At 37.0% G+C, this 22,310-nt stretch overlaps 1 protein-coding gene across 5 annotated transcripts in view; it reads right to left on the reverse strand.

The window, feature by feature from the left end:
• Positions 1-22,310, reverse strand: part of LOC150079313 (tyrosine-protein phosphatase non-receptor type 4-like) — a 190,787-nt gene that overhangs the window by 51,033 nt on the left and 117,444 nt on the right. For all 5 annotated transcript variants that reach the window (XR_016547581.1, XM_090383965.1, XM_090383963.1 and 2 more), the window contains exon 9: positions 5,504-5,695. Coding sequence is in view for 4 of the 5 variants with exons in the window: in XM_090383965.1 (XP_090240091.1) it covers positions 5,504-5,695 (192 nt within the window). In the remaining variant the exon portion in view is untranslated. The remainder of the gene's footprint in view (positions 1-5,503; positions 5,696-22,310) is intronic.

The following is a 22,310-nucleotide window of genomic DNA, read 5'->3' on the forward strand; positions in this document are numbered from 1 at the left end:
ATGCAAGGACTCCACGGCAGGCCATTTGAGAATGTCCATATTTCTGGCATTTAAAACACCGTAAAGGGTTTGGAACATATGGACGCACTGGACAGTTGATGTAGCCAGCTTTAATCTCATCAGGAGGTTCGGGAGAGTTAAAAGTCAGGATAACACTCCTGGTTTTAACAATTTTTCCATCCCTTCGTGCAGTGATTCTCTTGACGACAGTAACTCCCTGTGGTTTTAATTCAGAGCAGATTTCCTCCTAGGTGACGTCGAGAAGGTCCCACTCCGAAATGACACTTCTCGATGAATTTAGTGTTCTGTGTGGTGTCACTGTTATGGGTATTATTCCTCCGATTGATGTTACTCGGAGTAGATGTTCAGACTGCCTGTCATTTTTTGTTTCAATCAAGAGGTCCCCAGAACGGAGCCTCTTAACTGACTTGGGTGTACCTGCTAACCCATCCAACCCTTTTTGTATAAAAAAGGGTGACATTTTACCAATCGGTGTTTCGTTGGTGGAATGCATTATTAAGAACCTTGGGACAGGCCCTGATGGTAGTTCGGTTCGCTGCCTCTTTGTAGCAATAATGCTATCTGTCTCTCCATCATTATTTTCAGATAGGGACCGGGTTGGGGCCCCTGAAGGAATATGTTTATCAGGATTCATGAAGTTTTGAAGTGGTTCAGTGCCCAGGCTCCCCACCCACCACGGAGCCCAAAGGGACGCCCACTACCCGGCATGCAATAAATGCGCTCGGGAGTGGAACGCCAGGGCTACCCAGACACTATACCCGCACCGCCGCCAGCCTGAATCCTGTCCCTCGGACCATGAGGGTAGGGGCATGGCATTGACACGGTTGACCCTCGCAGGCGAGCCTACTAGCCGACTGATCCTAGCCTGGCCTTCCAGGACCACCCATCTTGTCGAAGCAGGGGCCAAAGTGGTGTATTGAAGCTGGGCCCCTCAACCACCAGGATCCCCCTTTCTGAATTTCCACGGGTCGCAGCGCACGGCAAACACGCCGGATTCCATTGATGTAAGCCTGGAACCTGGGCTGTGGGCGTTGGATCCCAGTGATGCTAGTCTGGAAGTCCAGCAGCGTCACTGGGAGGTCCCCTCACCACGTACAGGTGCCCATCGAGGGGTTTGGGTGGTCGGCACCTAACCCTATTTTTCCCATAGGGCCAGTTGTTTATATTGCGATTTTGCATTGCACGAGGATTTCTAGGAACACAACTATCGTGCTATATGAGGACTGACTATACATAGTTCAGTACAGAGCGGGAACTCACAACAGTTGACTGTTGAGCTGAGCTGATCTTTTGCGTTTGTTGATTTTGCAACTTTTACTCTAATTTTTTTGTGACTTTTTTACTCTCTAATTTTAAAGATTTAATAAAAAAATATTTAAAGATTTAATAAACAAGAAATAAAAAAATATTTAAAAATTTTACTATCTAATTTTCTATTTTTTCATTTGTCATGTTTCATCTATGTTATTAGGGTTAGTGTAGGCACTATGAGTGGTAAACTGAAGCATATTGTTGTGTCTTTAGATATTAATTGAATGTAATTAAAAGCTTGGATCAAGGAGAAACAATAACAAAAAGTGGCTAATGTTAGTGAAGTGACTGGAGGGAACTGAAAGAGAGAGAGCAGTAACTGAAAATGGTGGTCACAAAGAGCATCTGTATGTGATAGTGAAAATCTTCTTCTTCAAGAGGAGTGTTTCCATTTACAATGGGTTTCCTCAGCCTACAAATTATTTTTTGGTAGGAATTTTTTCCTGCCATAAAGTGCGGTTCAAGGTGTCTTGGTCTATTAAACCTCAAGCTATTATCATGCACTCCCATATTCCATCCATCCATCCATGTCCTCCTAGGTTAAATGCTTTTCTTTGATAGTGCCAATAATATTCTTTTTTGCTTCCATTTTCTCTCTTATGTCTTCATTCCATTTTCTCTCTTATGTCTTCATTCCATTTTTTGTCTCTTCTAGAAGTTCTTGCTGAGCATCTTCAAAAATCCATTTCTGTGGAGAGCAATTTGTTTTCCCCTCGCCTATTCAACATCCAGGTTTTCCACTCCATACAATAGAAGACTTTGTACAATCGTTTGAAATATAAGTTTTTGTTTTATTTAGAATATTTCTGTTCCATAGAACAGAATTTAACATGCCAGTAGCCATTCTGCTGTCTGCAATTCTCAATGAAAATTTGAATAGAAAAACAATGAAGGAGAATTTGAACAAACTTCTGAAGCTCTTTTTTTGTGATTCACACAGATGAGAGACAAAGGAAGCTTTATTTCTGGACTGATTTTACAAGCTAAGGCCTTAGAATTTCATAAGCATTTTGATGAAAGGGAAGAACAATTTACTGCAAGTATTGGTTGGTTGGGTCGTTGGAAAAAATGTTTGGAGTTAAAAATCTGAACATCACTGGGAAAAAATTATCAGCTACTACAGAAGAAATAACAACATTTACTGCTAAATTAGCAAAAATTATTCAAGAAAATTTGAATTTGGATCAAAAATGGGCCTGAATTATAAAATGTACCCATCCAAAACACTAGCAGCTAGAAAAGAAAAATCAGCTGCTGCTATAAACAAAGCAAGGAGAGAACAACAGTACACACGTTCAAATTCATCAGGAGACATAAGCTTAAACTAACTCTCATTGGAAAGTCAAAGAGCCCCTGAGCTTTAAAAAATGTAAAATGTTTGCCTGTTAACTAAGCAAATCAAAAAAAAATGCATGGATGGATTCAAGTTTGTTTAAAACATGGTTTCATGAAGAATTTGTCCCTAGCACAAAAAAAAAAATTGAAAAAGAAACTTCTCCATAAAGCACTTCTAATTTTAGATAATGCTCCATCCCATCCAGACAAAAGTAAACTAGTTTTTGGTGACATCACAGCTCTGTTTTTTCCACCTAATGTGACATCCTTCTTCAACCTCTAGATCAAGGTGTTTTGGAGACTTTGAAACACAACTATAGGCGAAATCTCTTAAAACATCTGCTTCAAAATGTTGAAACAGGGACTAGTGTTGTTGAGAATCTTAAAAAAATAAACATCAAGGATGTTATTTACTAGTTGGAATGATGTTTGGAACATCATTCCAACTAAATAAAATTGGAATGATGTTTGGAACATCATTCCAATTTTATGCTCCTAAAATGAAGCCAACGAGAATGAGATGGCAAATGAAGATGAAAGAGATGAGGAAACCCTTTTAGAACTAGCCAATAATATCCAACTCTTTAATATTCTCTTACTGCAAAGGATATTAAAGAGTGTACGAATTATGATGAACAGCTGGAAATGACTGATAACATGATCGTAAAGCTTGTTGATGAACAAAAAGATGAAGATGACAATGAACAGTGCACAGAAACTACAAAAAAAAAAAAAAAAAAAAAAAGGACACACACACACACCGAAAGTATAAATGCTATTGAGACAGCTTTACGTTGTATTGTATAGCAGGAGGATACCATGCCAGCCGATGTTTTGTTACTTAGGCACCAACAAAATATAGCAGCTAAAAAGCCAGGAGTTTTTATTGAAACATTAAGGAATTTTTTATATGATATTAAGGTGTAGTGCTAATAACTGCAAGTGTACATTTTTCTTGTCTATGGGTTTTAATTTTTATACGTGTACTATTTTTTTAATAGTACACTCCATAACTTATAAACTGTTTTTGTAATAAAACAGTTGTAAATAAAATTAAAAGTATTTTATTATATAATTTAAAAGTCATTATGTTCAATAAGTAGGTCTAACCTGAAAATAGAGTGTACATCATCACATTAATGTATTCAAATCCAGTTTATTTAATAATAATTTACCAAACCCTCCGTGTTATCCGAGTTTTTGATTATCCGAGGTTTCCTTGGTCTACATTACCTTGGCTAATTGGGACTCTACTGTATACTTGCAAATTAAATGGTGTAGTGAAATTGTTAGTGCAATTACAAGATAGTTGAATTTTTAATATAAACTTAAGTTTGTGCATTAGGCATCATTATTACAGCATCTGATACTGTGAAAGCCTTCATGAGTTGCCTTCCTCATATACTTCAAATAAGTAATGCTTTACCTATTAGAGTAGTTTTCCATTACTTATTCTCAGTTGAGTACCACCACTCATACAGCACTGCTTCATTTCAATGCAAATGCATTGAATACTAACAATGTCGGTTTGAATTTACCATATAATTGGAGGCTTTCTGCCTTAAAATTTAATTAGTCTAACAAGTACACCTTTTGGCAACCATCATATTGTGTAAGTAAGTCACAACTGGGTTGTCAACTCTCATACATCTGGGTACCTATCTGACCACCAATAAGAGGCAAAATAGCTTTGAAACAGTGCCATCTAAGTAGTGGTACAAACTGAGAATAAGTAATAGAAAACTTCTCTAATGAGGAAGCATTGTTTGTTTGTTATTTGGTTTTTAGGAGCATTAGCAATTAAGACCATTTGGTCTTAATTGCTCTGGGGATATGTGATGGTCATTCCAACCTTTCCACATCCTCCATATTTGGTGGTCACAGGCTCGAACCCCGGTCTAATCAAGAAGCATGTGCTACGCACTGCTTCTCCTGCCCACCTGGCTACGAAGGCGACTAGGAGGAAGCATTATTTATTCAAAGTGTAAGAGGGAAGCAACTAATCTCACATTTCATGATATGAGATGTTATAAAGACAAACTTCAATTTGTCTTAAAAATTAACTATGTAATAAAGATGCAATTGCACTAACATTGTCATAGTTCGAATGTCATAGTTTGAGACTTTCTACCCTAAAATTTTATTAATCTATGTTGTTATGATTGATACCAATAGGTGTAAAAGATTTCCTACAAGGAATGTTCAATTAGCTAAATAAAATTTCAATTTATGTCAAATTTCAGGTCTTCTCTGGGATTCCATTCTCAAGACAAGTTGCTCTACTGCAGAGGCAACTATTCTTCTAAGATAGATTGTAAACTAAGCCCATCTACTTCAGAAAAGTCCAGTTACCTCTACAATATAACAACTTATCTTGAGAATCGAATTCCAAAGCAGTCCTGAAATACTAACATCAGTTGCAATTTTAATTTTAGTAGTTAATTGTTGTTGTTATTTGTTATTTTGGTTTTTCAGGAACATTAGCAACTAATGCCATATTGCTCCGGGGATATGTGGTGGTCATTCCCGACATTTCCACATCCTCTGTATTTGGTAGTCACGGGCTTGAACCCTGGTCTAATCAAGAAGCGTCTGCCATGCACTGCAGCTCCTCCCCATCTGGCTCTGGAGATGCCAGTAGTTAATTGAGCATGCCTTTGTGTAGGAAATGATCTTTACACTTCTGGGTATCAAACAATCAGTAAACCCTTTAATCTGAAATATATGTGGAGTCTGTGTTTTTTACCTTTGAAATTTAATTATTAATTTCAAAGTCATAATTTTCACAGAACATATCTTTACTTTGTTAAATTTGTTAAAAATTTGTAATACTCACATCAGTATTTACAAGGTGGCAGCGGCGAGAAATATATGGTAAACTTCCTTCTTCTTGTAGAGTACTTATTTGGAACTTCCCATAAGTTACTGTTTGATAAAGATCTGGCCAGTACTTGTGACATTTTGCTTTTCCTTGCTCTCGCAATGTTGTTACCATTACTATCAAAGGACAACTTTGTTCCCATACCATCTTTGTAAAAAAAAAAATAAAATAATAATAAAATTAAAAAAAATTTAAAAAGTGCAATTAGTCTGACAAAGTATAATCTTCAATTTTTATATATTTAATTTAATTGAAACTACTAATTACTACTACTAATTACAATTTAATTGAAACTACACATAACTTAAAAATATTTCTGGTGCTACTTATAATACAAAGTAATTCAAAAGTAGCTTGCAATTCTGTAAGCCTATAACTTCATGTATTTTAAACTTAGTAAAGCAAACTAAACACTATGAAAACCATAGTCTTGTGCTTTTTACTGTTGACCATAAAATTTCAAAGATTGCCGCCATTTTACATCATATGTCCCAACAAAAGCCAATGTTCATTTGTGCCACAATCTGTAGCTGTTTGGTGAACTCCTCTTATGTCTTGAGTTTGCTGGTGAATGATCCTAAAAGTGACACATGGCATGGGTAGGAACATTAAAAAGCTGTAATGATGGATCTTTTTTATTTTATTATTATTTTATCTTTACTTTGTTAAATTCATTAACAATTTGTAATATTCACATCAGTATTTACAAGGTGGCAGTGGTGAGAAAGCTTCCTTCTTCTTGTAGAGTACTTATTTGGAACTTCCCATAAGTTACTGTTTGATAAAGATCTGGCCGGTTGAGACTAGTTTGGAAGAACATAAAAAATAATTTTGGCATTGTTACAATGCCAAAATTATTTTTTATATTCTTCCAAACTAGAAAATTTTTATTTATTTAATATTCTTAATTATTATTTTTTTTTTGAGGTAAAGGAGACAGAGTATTCCAAGTAGTATAGCACCAACCCATTTACCACTTCCAAAGTCTTGCATTCCCTGATTACATCAACAGTTTGGCTCAGTTGTTTTCTGCTAACGATGGTCTTGTAACGAATGACTTGCAAAAACCAATTTTTCTTAATAATGCAGATAATTCTCAAAGGTTTACTGATTTATAAATACAATGCTATCATTTTACAATTTCCTGTCAAAGTCAAGGAAAGTCATTAATAGAAGAAAAAAAGCTTACACTCCCAATCAGAATCATTATTTGGTATACTTTTTTCTCTTGAAAACTGCAGAGACAGTGTTATTAGTTTTTTCCCTGCCCTCCCATTCATCTAATCTCAGTGCTAAGGTGAACTGAATTGCCAGGCACTCAAAAGTTGATAAAAACTGTTTAACAACGGTTATGAAGCAGACTGAATGTTTATTTTCCTAGTAAAAAGTCTGATCTAATGAAAACTAAATGTAGGACTCAACTGAAATGGGCTATGGAGCCCATAAGCTGGTCTATCAATCAATGGCGCAGTGTGAATTTCTCAAGCAAGCGGAAGTTTAAACTCCATGGCTCTAATTCTGCATGGGTAAATTTCTGGATGACTTTTTTTTATTATTATTATTATTATTAGCCATATGGTGCAGGGAAGCCTGAGGTTTATGCAGCACCAGCCAAAAAAAAAAAAATTCCCATGTTAACCTGAGAGAGAGAGAGAGAGAGAGAGAGAGAGAGAAAGGAATCACCAAGAAAGAGAAGCATGATGATATCCAACTCAGGGCCCTGGGTTTGCCAAGCCCATACTCACCAGATGTGAGCTCCTGGGGTGTTTCTTCCCCTTTCTTTCAAGATTACTTGGATAGGCTTCAAGGATGGATGGTCAGAAAATGCACTTTGGGAATAGCAACCCCAAAGTAACTTATACACTTAGTGGGATTGAATTAAAAACAGTACAGGAAGAAAGAAATTTGGGAGCTATGCTATGGGCATGATGTTCTCTGAGTAGTGCAGACAGGCAGCAGGGAAAGCCCATGGTGTTCTATCAATGAGTTATTAGAACATTTATTTGTAGTTGTAGATGGGACATATTGGGGGGTCAGAGGGGCATATGCATATAAGTGTTCTTAGGTCTGTCTAAAAAAAAAAAAAAAAAAAAAACACTCAGAAACCTGGTTGCTGTGTCCCCCTTATGATGATACCTGGATAAGATGCAGTTTGTAGAGATAGGAAGGTTAGCTGTGATCCCATTGTATAAGATAAACATAAGGCCACACATGGAACACTGTGTCCAAGCATGGAAGAGAACTGAGGACTATAAAGCTCTGAGAGGAAGAGAAAAATGAATGAAAAGTAAATTTTCAGTTATAAATAATTGCAGAACTAGGGGGGGGGTCTAGGGAATGAGATTCAGACTGGATTGTAGGAAGTTTTCTTTCAGCAGCTAGTAGTTAACTACTAGAATAAGTTACCTCCATGGATAGCTGTGGCTGATGGCTTGGAGAAATGCAAAGGCCACCTAGATAATTACTAAAATGAGGAGGGAAACAAGTTTTTCTTTTGTATTGTTTGTATATTTTTTATTTATTTATTTGTGCTAGTTCAGCAAAACTCTGTGGCTTCCCTTCACTACATGTGTAACGCTATACTAGTGATGTCAAATCACAAGAAAATGAGTAAAAAAGTTGAGCCTAAGGAGATCAGTAAATGGAAGTTCCAGATTAAAAGTCTCGGGAAAAAATATTTCATCCCAACTGTCTTAGAAATCGTAGAGCTTCTTGCGTAGCCAAATGGTTTGGGGAGATTACTTTTTAAAGGCATAATGAAAGAAACATTATACAAATAACATTTGTATATTTGCTAGAAAATGACAACACAATATTGATTTAACAAATAAATACAAAAAACTTACCTCTTTTGCAGGTTATGGAGTGTCATCTGACTTGCACCATAAGGGATGACTTCCATCAAGTGGAAAACTGCATTTTTCAAGATGACTCTGCTCCCTAATACTACACAAAAATTTAAGTTTTTTATATTTAGTTATAAAATCAATATTCGACTGTCATTTTCTAGCAATTTTTTATGGTTCAGAGATTCTTTGTAACAATATAAACTTTCAAATTTCACACACCTCTCTCTCTCTCTCTCTCTCTCTCTCTCTCTCTCTTGTCTTCTTTCTCCCTCTGAAAGCTTAATATACTGTACTCACAGCAGATTCAGTTCTGATGTGTCGCTTTAAATAGCTCACATTTTTATATTTTTGTTCATCGTTGAGGTTTCAAATACTTCACTATTCCTGTTTCTAATGCTTCACTGTTTGTTTGTTTGTTTGTTATTTTGGAGCATTAGCAACTAAGGCCATATTGCTTCAGGGATATGCGATGGTCATTCCCTGACTTTTCCGTATCCTCCGTATTTGGTGGTCACGGGCTCAAACCCAGGTCTAATCAAGAAGCGTGTGCTATGCACTGCTGCTCCTGCTCACCTGGCTATGAAGGTACCTTCACTGTTTGTGTTTCAAGTGCTTTGCTAAAAGAAAAGCTTAGACGACCTTACAATAAACTTTATATGTGGATAACTTATTATAGCAATATTTTGTGACAAAAGATGAGGCAATTACAAAAAAAAAAAAAAAAAAAAAAAAAAGAAGTAAAACAATTTTCAGAAGGTCATTGGTGAGAGAGGTATTCAGCTGGTCAATTTAATTAGCTGATTTCAGTCAAATTTAGTAATAACCTCACTTAAGGGATAAAGATATCACAGTTCTTATAATAAAATGGTCATATAAATGAAGATAGTATGTGTTTTATAATTGCAATAAAAAATTATCTTATAACTGTCATAGCATTATGGATTAGACATGCAGCAACTAATTATAATTGCTAATATACAGTACTACATCTATTTTAGAATAAAATTTATGAAAGAAAGACAAACTCTCAGTTATTCAAATAAAACATTTGGCTATCATCTGGTAGTTTAACTAAATTTTATGTTCCACTCCTGACCATACATTCCAACCAAGGATGTATGGTCAGGAGTGGAAGTACAGTAGCAGATGCTCTTTGAGTAGACTGAAGTTCAAGCCCCTGACTGCTAAATAGGGTCTATCTGCCAATCCACACTGGACCAACATGCCAGATTATGGTTCATTTTCCCTCAACATGAATTGTTGAGGAGGCTTCCATCCTGCAGTGTATTGATAATGGCTGCAGTTTACCTTTTAGGCAAATTATTATCAGGGATGAACAGATGATGTGGGTTTTTCTTTTCATTTTCCGCAACGTGCACAATACTGCATGTCTGTTTTTTTTTTTTTTTTTTTTTTTTTTTTTTTTCAAATAGCATGTGCTATTGATCTGAACAAATGAAACTCGTAGCCTCAACCTTCGGGGGAATTGTTTTAATTACTGTTATTGTTATTATTATCATCAACATCAATTTGTTGAAAATAGTTTGCACCATCATAATTAAAAACTTTTCTTTTTTGTTTCAACTCTTTGTGGCTAAAATTACAAAAATGAAAATTCTGCAGTTTTACCTCTCGCTGGCTATGCAGGAATATGTCACCACAGAGCAATAAAAGCCCTTCCTTCCAACTTGACAAACTGGGACTTAGAATTTTTCCAAACTGGGTCAAACATAGGCTTCCCCCTCAATATCCTAAAGCACATCTTAGGTAATGACAGAATATTCTTAGGGGTATCCTCGCACAAATTTAGGAGATTCACAGTGGTGTCTAAATGTTTCAAGTGCTTATCCTATGGTCACTCATATCAATACTGCACACACACAAGGTTGTGTCTTGCAGGCATTGTGCAGAAGGTGGGCATGTTTTTGCAGACTGTTCACACAAAGCGGACTCCCCCAAATGTGTGAATTGCAAATGCAGAAATAAGGATCACAACCACTCTGTCCGAGACTCCAAATGCCCTGAGTATCTCTGTGCAATTGAATTAGCCAGTACAAAAATCCTCCATGAATGACACACCATATTGCAGCACAAACCAGAGAAACCAAAACCAAGGGCCCAGAATCAAAATCCTTCAGGTGAATGGGCATCACTAAAGGATGGTGGCAGATGAGATCAGGGTTGCTGCTCTGGAGAGGAAATAAGATATTATCTGTCTGCAGGAGCCATGTTCCACCTCCGAAGCTGATGGAAACTCTTTCAAAATCACGGGATATCCCATTACACCCAGGATATTCTACACTAAGGCAGTTTATCCAAAGGCTGCTATTGAACAATAGCAGCCTTTGGATAAACAATCAGATTGTTACCATGAACAATCAGATTGTTACCACATCGATATCCAGCCTGTGTACCCAGAACTCCTCCTGTTTTTGTGTTGCTACCCAAGAGCTATCCTTCTAACTTGTTTCCCATCTACTGCCCATCAGCAGGTGATATTCAAGAAGCCCTAAACCTACTTGAGGACTTCCACAGCAGAGTGGGACATGCCAACTTTGTCATAACAACAGATTCTAATGCCAAATTCCATCTCTGGCACAGTAACCAAACTGATTCTCGTGGCACCCTCCTCGAGGACTTCATTCTGGCCCACAACTGGATGGTACACAATAAAGGTGGTAAACCCTACACTTTCTCCAATGTGCATGGGGAGTCCAACTTTAACCTCATCCCCCAGGTTCTAATCATATTGCAGAGTGGGACGTGCTTACAGATCGAACAGTGACCGCCATGCCATCTCATTCACTATCACAGCTGCAGCACCAAAGGACAGTGGCAACAATCTGGAGAACCTTAGAAGATTCTCAATCCAAACATTAATTGGGCTAAATTTAGAGCATCTCTGAACCTTGACTTCAAAGCAACAACTCCTAACCTTAACAACCTCTCTGCAGCTGAATATACTTGTTATGTATAGTCATCCCTCTTCAGAGCCACTAAATATGCTGCCAAATGAAAGAAAGTGCACACTCTCATACTCCTTGGTGGACACAGGAACTTACCAATCTCAGAAAACAAATGCATGTGGCATGGAGAGCCTTTCAATGATGCAGGCACTGGCCTGATCCTGAAGTTAATGTTCTCAAGCAAGAGTACAAGGAGAAGCAAAAAATCTACCATAAGGCCATCACATAGAATAAATTAAGGTCTTGGAGACAATTGGTGTCCCAAGCAGGGAACACTGACCCCTGGGGACTCATATACAAGATCTGTAGGAACAAAATTATCTGCCCAAATACATACAACACAGTGCAATATCAAAACAGTGAAACACGACTGGCATTCAACAGTTGAGAAAATCATTGAACACACCTTTCCCGAAGATGATCCCAATCTTGACAATATGCATCAAATTCGGATTTAAGCAGGCAATGCCACTTACGAAGGTACCCTGGACATTGATCTTTTCACTGCTGTTGAACTTGGTGCTGCACTGGCCAAGTTGAATCCTAAAAAGTGCCCAGGCATTGACCAGGTAGAAAATGCCATCATCACCAAATTTCATGAGCTCTACCCTAATATTTTGTTAAATCTTTACAACAAGTGCCTCTTGGAAGGCATATTCCCCAATTTCTGGAAGCAAGCACTGCTTAAAATTATTCAAAAACTAAGAAACCTAATACCGACCCAAGAGCGTACCACCCAATCTCTCTCTCTCTCTCTGTTAGCCAACCTGGGAAAGCTGTTTGAAAGAATGATTGGTCCCAGAATCCAAACTATCCTAAACTCGCAAAACCTTTCATCCAACCTGCAATATGGCTTCAAGAAAGGATCCTTCACAGGAGATGCCATTGCAGCCCTTGTAAAACACTGTACACATTCCAGGGCAGTCTATGAGATGGCCAACTTTGTGGATTTTGAGAGTGCCTTTAATACCCTTTGGTAGGAGAGTTCCCTCAGGTCCCTTAGACTGGCAATCTGTAATCGATATCTTTACAAAGTCATAAGATCCTACTTCAGTAACAGATCAATTCAGGTCACTACCCAACATCTGTCATATTCAAAATTTATAAACAAAGGTTGCCCAAAGGGGGTCAGTGCTAGTACCACTCCTTTGGAACTCCGTACAGACGACTTGGTTATTTGCATTGCAGGAAGATCCAGGAGAACCCTTGAGGACTGAGCAAAGACTGTCCTGGATGACCTGGACCAAATAAATTAAAAATATCAAACACAAAAACAAAGCTAATGATCTTCAAAAACAGGTTGGATTACCGCAGACCACCTAAAGTGCTTATTCGCGGGAAACAAATTCCATATGTGGCACAAACTAAACACCTTGGCATAATATTGGATGACATGCTCAGCTTACAACCACACGTGAACAGTTTAGCAAACAAAACCAAAGCCTTCACTGCAGCCATCATCAGGATCTCCCATTCAGACTGGGGACTCACCAAAAAAACCTTATCTCTCTACTATAAAGCTGTGTTCTTGGCAATTGCCTCCTATGCTGCTGGGGTCTGGTTCCATAGGGTCACTAACAGTAAAATCTGGGCCAAAATCCTTTCCATGCAAAGAGCTCTGCTGCTTGCGACACACCTGTGTACCAAGAACAACCTCAACTAATGCACTGCAGGTTCTATCTGGGGGCCCTTCTCCTGGACCTATATATAGCTTATAGAGATTTCATCTACAAACACAAAAAAGACCTACGAACCTCACTCCTTGGAATAGACTGCAATCCTGCTACAAATATCAAACAGGAAAAAATAAACCTATGGAATGAACTCCTCTTCCTCTGGCAGTTTAGATGGGATGAAAGTCCCACTGGAGAGGTCACCAGACTTTTTATCCCGGATGTCACCTTTGCTATGAATAAGCCACATTGTAATTGGTTCTACCCATCCATGAGTACATTCTACATCCTAACAGGACATGGTGCTCTTAAAGCGAAACTGTTCCAATTCGGACTGGCGACAAATCCTCATTGCTCCTGTGGGGAAGAGGAATCCTGGAACCACATCCTATTGTCCTTCCCCAACTATGAAGAACAACGGACAACACTTAAAAATAAGGTTCAGAACATCTCAGAAGTCAATCTTAAAGACTTAATTGAAAATGAGACTAACTTTCAAGCCCTTCAAATGTTCGCCAATGACATCTTCAGCAGAAGAATGCAGATGCTTCACTACACTGGATCTTACTGAGCTGTTTCCTGTGTCCACCTACCAGTCATCCATTGGTGTTTTTTTAATTTTTTTATTATATTTATTTATTATTATTAATTTAAATATTTTATTTTTATTATTTTTTATTATTTTTATTTATTTATTTATTTATTTTCCTGCTGGTACTCAGGACTGGGCATCCTGAGTACGGGATTTCTGGCATCCACTGGTATTGCACTACCCCCAGTGGATGCGGGATTTTAACGCACTACAGAAGTGTAGATAGTAGATTATGTCCGCCTCCATGTGCCTTGGGATGGGCATCAGGCAGCAGTTGCTCAGGTGTTGGCTGATCACATTTCGGGCCCTGATTACACAGATTCTGTAGTCAAGACAGACAATTTGCGAAGATTGACTGAGATCCTGGAACCATTACAAACAGGCCACATACATGCATGCTTTTTTTTTTTTTTTTTTTTCCCCTTGTTAGTTGTTGGCGCATCAGCTTCTATGGCTATAATGCACCTCCCAAAGTTTTTGCATTTTACTGTGATCCAAACCCGAGGCGGGAATCGAACCTGCGACCTTTGGGTTGCCAGGCAGGCACTTTACCTACCTGGCTAGCCTGGTCGGCTATACATACATGCATAAATGTCATTGAGTGTGCATACATGCATTTCTTCGACTTTTGAGTCTTGAGATTTTTGTTGTGTTTTACAATTTTGTAAGGGAAGCTCCATTTTCTGCTGGAGTTTCTTACACAGGTTCGACTGATTGTAAATAGTGTTTATGTATTTTTGTATTCATGTAAATAAATAAATAAATAAATAAATAAAAAAACCACTTAAAAATAAGGTTCAGAATATCTCAGAAATCAATGTTAAAGCCTTAATCGAAAATGAGACTAACTTTCAAGCCCTTCAAATCTTTACCAACGATGTCATCAGCAGAAGAACGCAGATGCTTCACCATACAAGATAATTCAACAAGCTCTTGTTGAGCATTCCCTGTGTCACCTACCAATCATCCTTGACTTGAATTCTTTTGATCTCTGAGGTTGTTCAGAGATGTAAACCACTGGTATTTTTTATTATTTTATTTATTTATTATTTTATTATTATTTTTTTTTTGCTGGTACTCAGGACCGGGCATCCTGAATATGGGATTGCTGGCATCCACTGGTATCGCACTACCTCCAATGGATGCAGGATTTTAGCGAGTACTGAGGTGCAGATAGTAGATTATGCCCGGCTCCACGTGCCTTGGGATGGGCAGCGGTTGCTCAGGTGTTGGCTGCTCACATTTCAGTCCCTGTTTGCACAGATTCGGTAGTCAAGGCAGAGACAATGTGCAGAGATGGACCCAGGTCCTGGAGCTGCTAAAAACAGGCCACATACATACATACTTCTAGTGTCTCACCACTTTGAAATGAACATTCACTAATGTATGATAACAACAATTTTGGAATAAAGACAAGTTTTCAGGGTATTCCCCCCCCCCCCTAAATGTTTATCAAAGTGAATATGCCAGTACAGCACAGGATATACAATATTAGGTGTCACTTTGGTAATTACCAATGGATAACTCAAAAGATTCCTAGTTACATGGTTTTTACATACAGCACTATGTCAACATAATGCATTGATTTTAGACTGTCATTTTCATAAACAATTTCAGGACAGCAACTTATATTCATTTGTATTTGATCAGAAAAAAATTGGATGTGAAATATTCACATGTAGACCTGATACAATGGGAGTGCAGCTGGTTTAATCCAAGGCTGTATGCCTAGGGATGACTGACTAGGGCAATGATATGTGTGTGATATACACACACACATATCATCGCCCTAGTCAGTTGTCCACAAAATAATGGACAAACTATCCAGTATTATTTTGCCATTCTTTAGTTTCATACTTGAAATAGCTTATACATAGATACTTAAAAAAATGTGACATCAACAATAAAATGATCCAAAGAAAACTATGTGCATGCCTATGCTCATCAAATCTCTTTTGCATCAACAGAGTTTCACTCTGTTACAAGCTACATCCGAAGAACTCAGAACAAAGCTATGTGTGACACAGAAAAATGGAAATTAGTATTCAATGTTATATTGGGTTATTTTTGAATATAAGGAAAGACAATGCAAAATTATTATATCCGTGAATTGCATGTATTCTACATCAGATTGTACGTACACAGGAGGGAAATACTCAGTTTCCAGGGAAGAAAAAACCCTAAACCTACACTATGCTGCCACTTTATTAGGTACACCCCTGCTGTGCACACAAATGGTTTGTCCCACGATGTTGCAAGTCACATGACCACAGTTGTGGATATAAATGCGGCATAACAACCTTTCTAGTATCAATTAAGCCTGCAAACTGTAGCAAGAATGGGGAAAAGGAGTGATCTAATGGATGTTGAATGTGGCATGGTAGTAGGTGCAAGATGTGCTGGACAAAGCATCTCTGAAATAGCAGTTTTTCTTGAACTTTTCACGCACCACAGTTTCAAGGGTGTATCAAGAATGGCGCAACGAACAGAAAACATCATCTCAATGGGACTCCTGTGGAAGAAAATCACTTGTTGATGAGAGAGGTCAGAGAAGGATAGCTAAAATTGTGCATGCAAATATCGCAATGGACCACTAGTTGCACTTTGTCGTGAATGGGCTACAACAGCCGACAGCCACATCACATACCTTTGTTATCAATGAAGAACAAGAGAGTACGCCTCCTGTGGGCACAGCAACACCAGCACTGGACTATTGAGGATTGGAAAACAGTTGCTTGGTCTGACAAGTCAAAGTCCATGGACCCATCATGTCTGATGAATACTGTACAAGGTGGTGGGGCAGTGTTATGGTGTGGAGAATGTTTTATTAGCACACATTAAGTCCATTGATACTCATAGATTCACGTCTGAATGCCACATTGTACCTAAACATCGTTGCTGACCAAGTGCATCTGTTCATGTTGACAGTTTATCCTCAGTCAGATAGCTACTTCCAGCAGGATAATGCGCCGGTACACAAAGTCCAAATCACTATGGAATGGTTCCAGGAACATGACAATGACTTTTCTTTGCTGCAGTGGCCCACTCAGTATGTAAATCTCAATCCTATTGAACATCTTTGGGATGAGATGAAAGGGCTGTTCGCTGCAGGCCTACACCTCCGTTGAATCTCAAGGAACCACATGACACACTCATGTCTGCATGGTACTCCATTCCTGCACAACATTTTCAGCATCTCGTTCAATCCATGCCTAGATGAATTCATGCTGTTTTGAAGGCTAAAGGAGGCTCAACACACTACTAGCTAGGTGCACATAATAAAGTGGAACCACAGTGTATCTTTGCCTGAGACTAATTAATAATATGAACACTGAGTATAAAGACCCTTTTTCCTTAGTGTCACAAACAGGATTTAAATCCAGCCCTTTCCATGTGATAGGCAAGCAGTCAAGTTTATCAGAATATCATGACTTTAAACTGTGTATTCTACAGTATTTTGTTAGTTCAAAATATAAACTGGCCACAGAATGTAAAATACTAAAATTAAGAGTTCCAGAGAGAAGTAAAAACCATATGTCCCTTGCTCAAAATTGGCTAACTCGGCACGAAGTGGAAAAGCTTAATATTTATCCCATAGCAAATATTTTTACAACTGTCATAGAATTATAGATTATAATATTAGTATTATCAATACAGAGGACAAGCAGCCAATAATTATAATTACTGATATAGTACTATATTTATTTTAAAATAAAATTTGTGAAAGAAAGTTTATAACTCTTGGTTATTATTCAAATGAAAATTTGGCTGTCATCTGGTAGGCTGACTAAATTTAAGGAAGTAGGAAGTATTAGACAAATTATTAGCTAAGAAGGACAAATGATTTGAGTATTCTCCCCCCCCCCCACCATGTGCACAATGCTGTATGTCTGTTTTTCCAAGTAAAATGTGCTATTAATCTAAACAAATAAAAAAAAATAATTAAAGCCCATTAAAAATTAATAAGAGTATTCTTATTAATACTACAATTATTAAATCAGGATTCTGCATGAATACAACTAATTTTGATAGGAGAGCCATAGTTAGTAAAAAGAAGTGGTAATATTCTTTATTTCTTAAGTGCTCAATTGTCTTTTCATTTTATAAAACCATATATTGTGGACATGTATTTTATATAATTTTTTTCTATTTATAAACATTTCATAAACTTCATTCCATTAATGTTGTTAGCCCATAGAAGATATCAGTCCTCTGCCTGGCCAGCCCTTTGTCCAGGAGTGAAAAAAGACTGTAGTAGAGCCATATTAATAGGTGGAGTTTATATATGTAGTGCAGAGCTATGCATCTGAGGTGAGTGAGTTAACTGTAGGTTGATTGTGGGGAGTAGCTCTCCTTGCTGCTATCCACTATGATCCTCTAAGTCCTGTGGGTACCACAGCAGGAATACCATGGCAAGAAAAAGTCTGGGTCTATTAACTGCTAATTGATTATTGCTGGAAGCTCTGCCAGAGTTTGGAACATTATCAATCTGAGCTGAAAGATTTTGTGACATTTAGAATCTACTTTGGTTTTCTGATGCCAGCAAACAACACTTCGATATTATAACATATAGCGACAACCCTGGCAACCATATTTTCCCTGGGCAACATGAGAAAATAAAGGGGAGCTTTGTACCTCCCTTCTGATTGTGTCTTTCTTATCTACTGTAATTTGGGCTCCTAACTCCTAAGAGCTATGCTGAAGAAGGTCCTAAGGGTCAGGTGTCCTGATGCCTTGATGGTGGTTGGAATAGTAGTTAAGCAAGTTGCTATGTCTGAGGTGGTTCCTATATATGCAGAAAAGAGGTGTCAATTTGTTTCATAAGGAGGGAATCTTGTTCAGTTACAAAGCAAAGGTTAATATCTGTGATGTATATTGTTACAATTATCATACTTAAAATCTAATTCCATGAACTCAATATCTGGACTTTTCAAATTCTTGCATATGCAAAATTTGATATCTGTAATCTAACAAAAAGCAATATGCATATAGAGTATTATTTTACAGTGCAAGTCAAACATAGTTTCACAATTTTAGCCCTCTGTGATCTGATGTTGTGGCAGCTGAAACATTGTAAATTTCTGCTTCCTATCTAATGTCGGGGCAGTCAGTGTTGCCAATTATTAAATTTGTTTGGAATAATTATTGTACTGCTATTTATTTATACTTCATATATGTGAAAACATATGAAGCAACGACTATGAAACATATATGAAATAATGTGAAAAACTAAAATTATGTTTAGATCCAACTATTAGCAGCAAGAGCAGTTGTTTTTCTTCATTTTAAAAGTCACAGGGCATCTTATACACTTGTTAGAAGTGAAGTAGCAAAACTCTCATTCTGGGCTAACAGGGGAAAGGAAGTGTCTGCTATTGCAGAATGTCCATTGCATCAGATTTTTTTACTATTTGTATTCCAAATAATTTAAAATTTACCTAGTTTTGCGGTATATATATATATAGACGAAATACTGAAATAAAGTTAAACAATAAAAATATATATAAAAAACCTTTTATTTACCACGACTCTATTGGCTGACACACAGTACATAGTAGAAGATAATTTACTATGACCATTTAGTAGTGCTTGGAAAAACTATTTTGCAGAGTCAGAGCTAAGAAGTTAAGATACTGGTGAACCTTCAGATTCCTTAAAACCTTCTTAAGTTTAGCCTTTCTTTTTAAAAGCTGTACAGTAAACTTTTAGTAAAACTGAAAGTTTACTGTACAGCTTTTCTGATGAAGAAATTGAAAAGTTATTAGAAATTTCTGGTTCCGAATTTGAATAAACTAAAGGCACTTTTTGGTGTTAACATGGAACTTTTTACAACTGACACTTATTTTTTTCACACCGTATTCCTCAGAGACATGAGAAACATACACCAGACTACCTCCATCTGATCAGAGTGACAGTATGGATTCCATCAGTATAATATACTGGCTTATGTTACCCATCTATAGACAAATTCAGTGGAAAAGTTTGGTGAAACTGAAGCAGTTGCTCTTGAAATTTCAAGGGCTTATGATTGTGTTTGGCATAAAAGCCTTATAAATAAGCTTCTATCTTATGGTTTACCAACTGTTTTTTGTAATTAGGTATCCAATTTTCTTTCTGGCTGCCCACTGAGGGTGATGGTAGAAGGCTTTCTGTTTTCTGATTTCTCCACTGGTGTTCCCAGGGTTTAGTTCTTTCTCCCAGTCTTTCCCCCTTGTATATTAATGACCTTCTTCCACTGACCGGAAATCTTATCCATAGTTTGCTAAATGATAGCACATTGCATTCCGCCTTCCAGTTTGAGAAACCTTGCCCTGCACAAACAGCTTCAACTTCTCAAATATCCACTACCAATTCCTTAAATGCTAATCGCCAGGTAATTCTTCAGTGAGCCAAAGATAACTTAGTTGATTTCAATCCTTTTAAAACTCAGTCTTGTCTTATATCTCGCAAAAAAAGGATCCTTCTGCTCCTACACTTATCTTCGATAACACTCAAATTTTTAGCCAAGATCACATATCTCAATTAGGTATTAAGCTGACTTCTAATCTCTCTTGGCATAGGAACATCACAAATATTGCTTCTTCTGCATCTAAAAAAACTGGCTTTCCTCTTTCACTCTCGGCATTACTTTTTGTCCAAATAGCTATCTCTGTTCAATCTTATATCCACCCTACCATTGAATATTGTTCCAGGCACATCTGGGGTGGCACCCTCCTCAAAACCTCTGAGGCTTATATATTCCATTCAAAAGAAGACAGTTAGGTTAATTAATGACCCATCTCTAACAAAGTCGCTCCCCACTATCTCACAGACATTCTTTTTCTGCTGCATGCCTTTTCTATTGATACTTCTGTGGGCACTGTTCTTCTGAGTTGGCTTCTATAATCTCTGCTCTCTTTCTTCCAAACCAGTCTGTATATGTGCTGCAGCCAGTCAGCATCCTTTTACTGTCCAACTTCAAACACACAGAACCAAATTTTCTTCTTTCTCATTTATTTCTTCAACTTCCGTTTTCTGTAAAATCCTTTCTTCATACGTATTTTTGAAAATTACAATCTACAGAAATTCAAGTCTAACAACAACAACAAGTGTCTTCTGAACCTTCAACCCATGCACAGTACTGAGTACTATAGTTTCGAATACTGCTTGTGCTGGGGTGACTGGGATACTTGATGTGGTTGCTATGACTATTGAGTTCCCAGTTTTGTCCATCTCACAAGCATACTCAAAATATACTAATTAAAATTATTTTTTGTCTGTTCAATCGAAAGTCTGAAGAATCAAGGTCCATAAAACTGAATGTTTACTGTACAGTTTTTCTGATGAAGAAATTGAAAAATTATTAGAACTTTCTGATTCCAAATTTGAATAAACTAAAGGCACTTTTTGGTGTTAACATGGAACTAAATGAAAAACTAATAAGCAGGAATATTTGTCTAAAAAATGGATAGACAAATTGTTTTTCAAGAACATATTTAAAGGAAAAAGATTTCTGCAGATACTCTAGCTGTAGCTAGACAGAGTCAAACAGAATTTTAAGAGGTTTGTGGTCAACACCAATGTATAAACAATATTCTAAAGACAGATTTGTGATTTGTACAGAGTCAGAAGTAGTCCTAGAAGAAATTAATGTTAAGAGCAAAAGAGAAAAAGTTTATTTTTATTTTTTAGTTTTTTCAATGCAGTGGAAGCAATATTTATGATATGCTTATATCTTATATAAGTTATCTATCTTCTTACTTTTCATGACAGTCTTTCCAAAATATTAAATTTTTTTTGGAAAGACCCTGTAAAAGATTGGCAAAAAGTAAGGGTCATATTTAGTAAAGATGTGTTCTTGTATAATGAAATCTGAGTGTTGTTTAAAATAAGTTTAAGAACAGCATGTTCTTTTTTGTGATAAATAAGACAGCTGGATTTTAGGACTGAAGGATGCTGCAGGAGATACTCCCAATGAGCATTTCATGACCAAATTTTGTCTAATCAAGTTCCTGCACGTTTTGGGTGTGGATGGCGTTGTGCACCATACTTCCCACTAAGCATGTGACTTATTACAGAGTTTTCTTAAGGATTCTGTTTACAGAAACAATCCACATAGAGTTCAAAAATTTAAGCAAGAAATTTGAACAGCTGTGAACAATAACGATGAAGAAACTGGTTGGAATAAGGGAACATTTCCATAGATGTTAACAATATTTCAGATAATGATAGTACAATACACTAGAAATGCTTTTCAATAAGTTCATTATCATATGTTGAAAAAAACACTGGTGTTTGCCATCATTTTCATAAATATATACAATTAAAATTGGTGCATTTTTTGGAAACATCCTGTGCTTTTTGTTAACAATGACAAGCACTGTTTTTTTTGTTCTGTCTACTACAGGCACTCCCCCACTTACATAATACTCAACTTATGGAAACTTGACTTTATGTAAGTTTTTGGCTGGTGCAAATTTTCTGGCTGGTGCAAATTTAAAAAATTCGTGGAAATGTATTTTGCCTCCCACAGGAATAAATAGAGATATTGTGAAAATATCGTAATGTGAACCCAATAATGCATTGTTTTTTTTTTTTTTTTGGTATTCGTTCCAAGACCTTGGAAGTTGAAAATTTCGCTATATAACTAAGCTATTTATCTTTCTAAAAGGTCATTTTTATAATGGAAATTGCACTACACTT

Source organism: Mastigoproctus giganteus, chromosome 10, assembly GCF_048544385.1.
Source record: "Mastigoproctus giganteus isolate SK-2022 chromosome 10, ASM4854438v1, whole genome shotgun sequence".
Lineage (NCBI taxonomy): Eukaryota > Metazoa > Arthropoda > Arachnida > Uropygi > Thelyphonidae > Mastigoproctus > Mastigoproctus giganteus.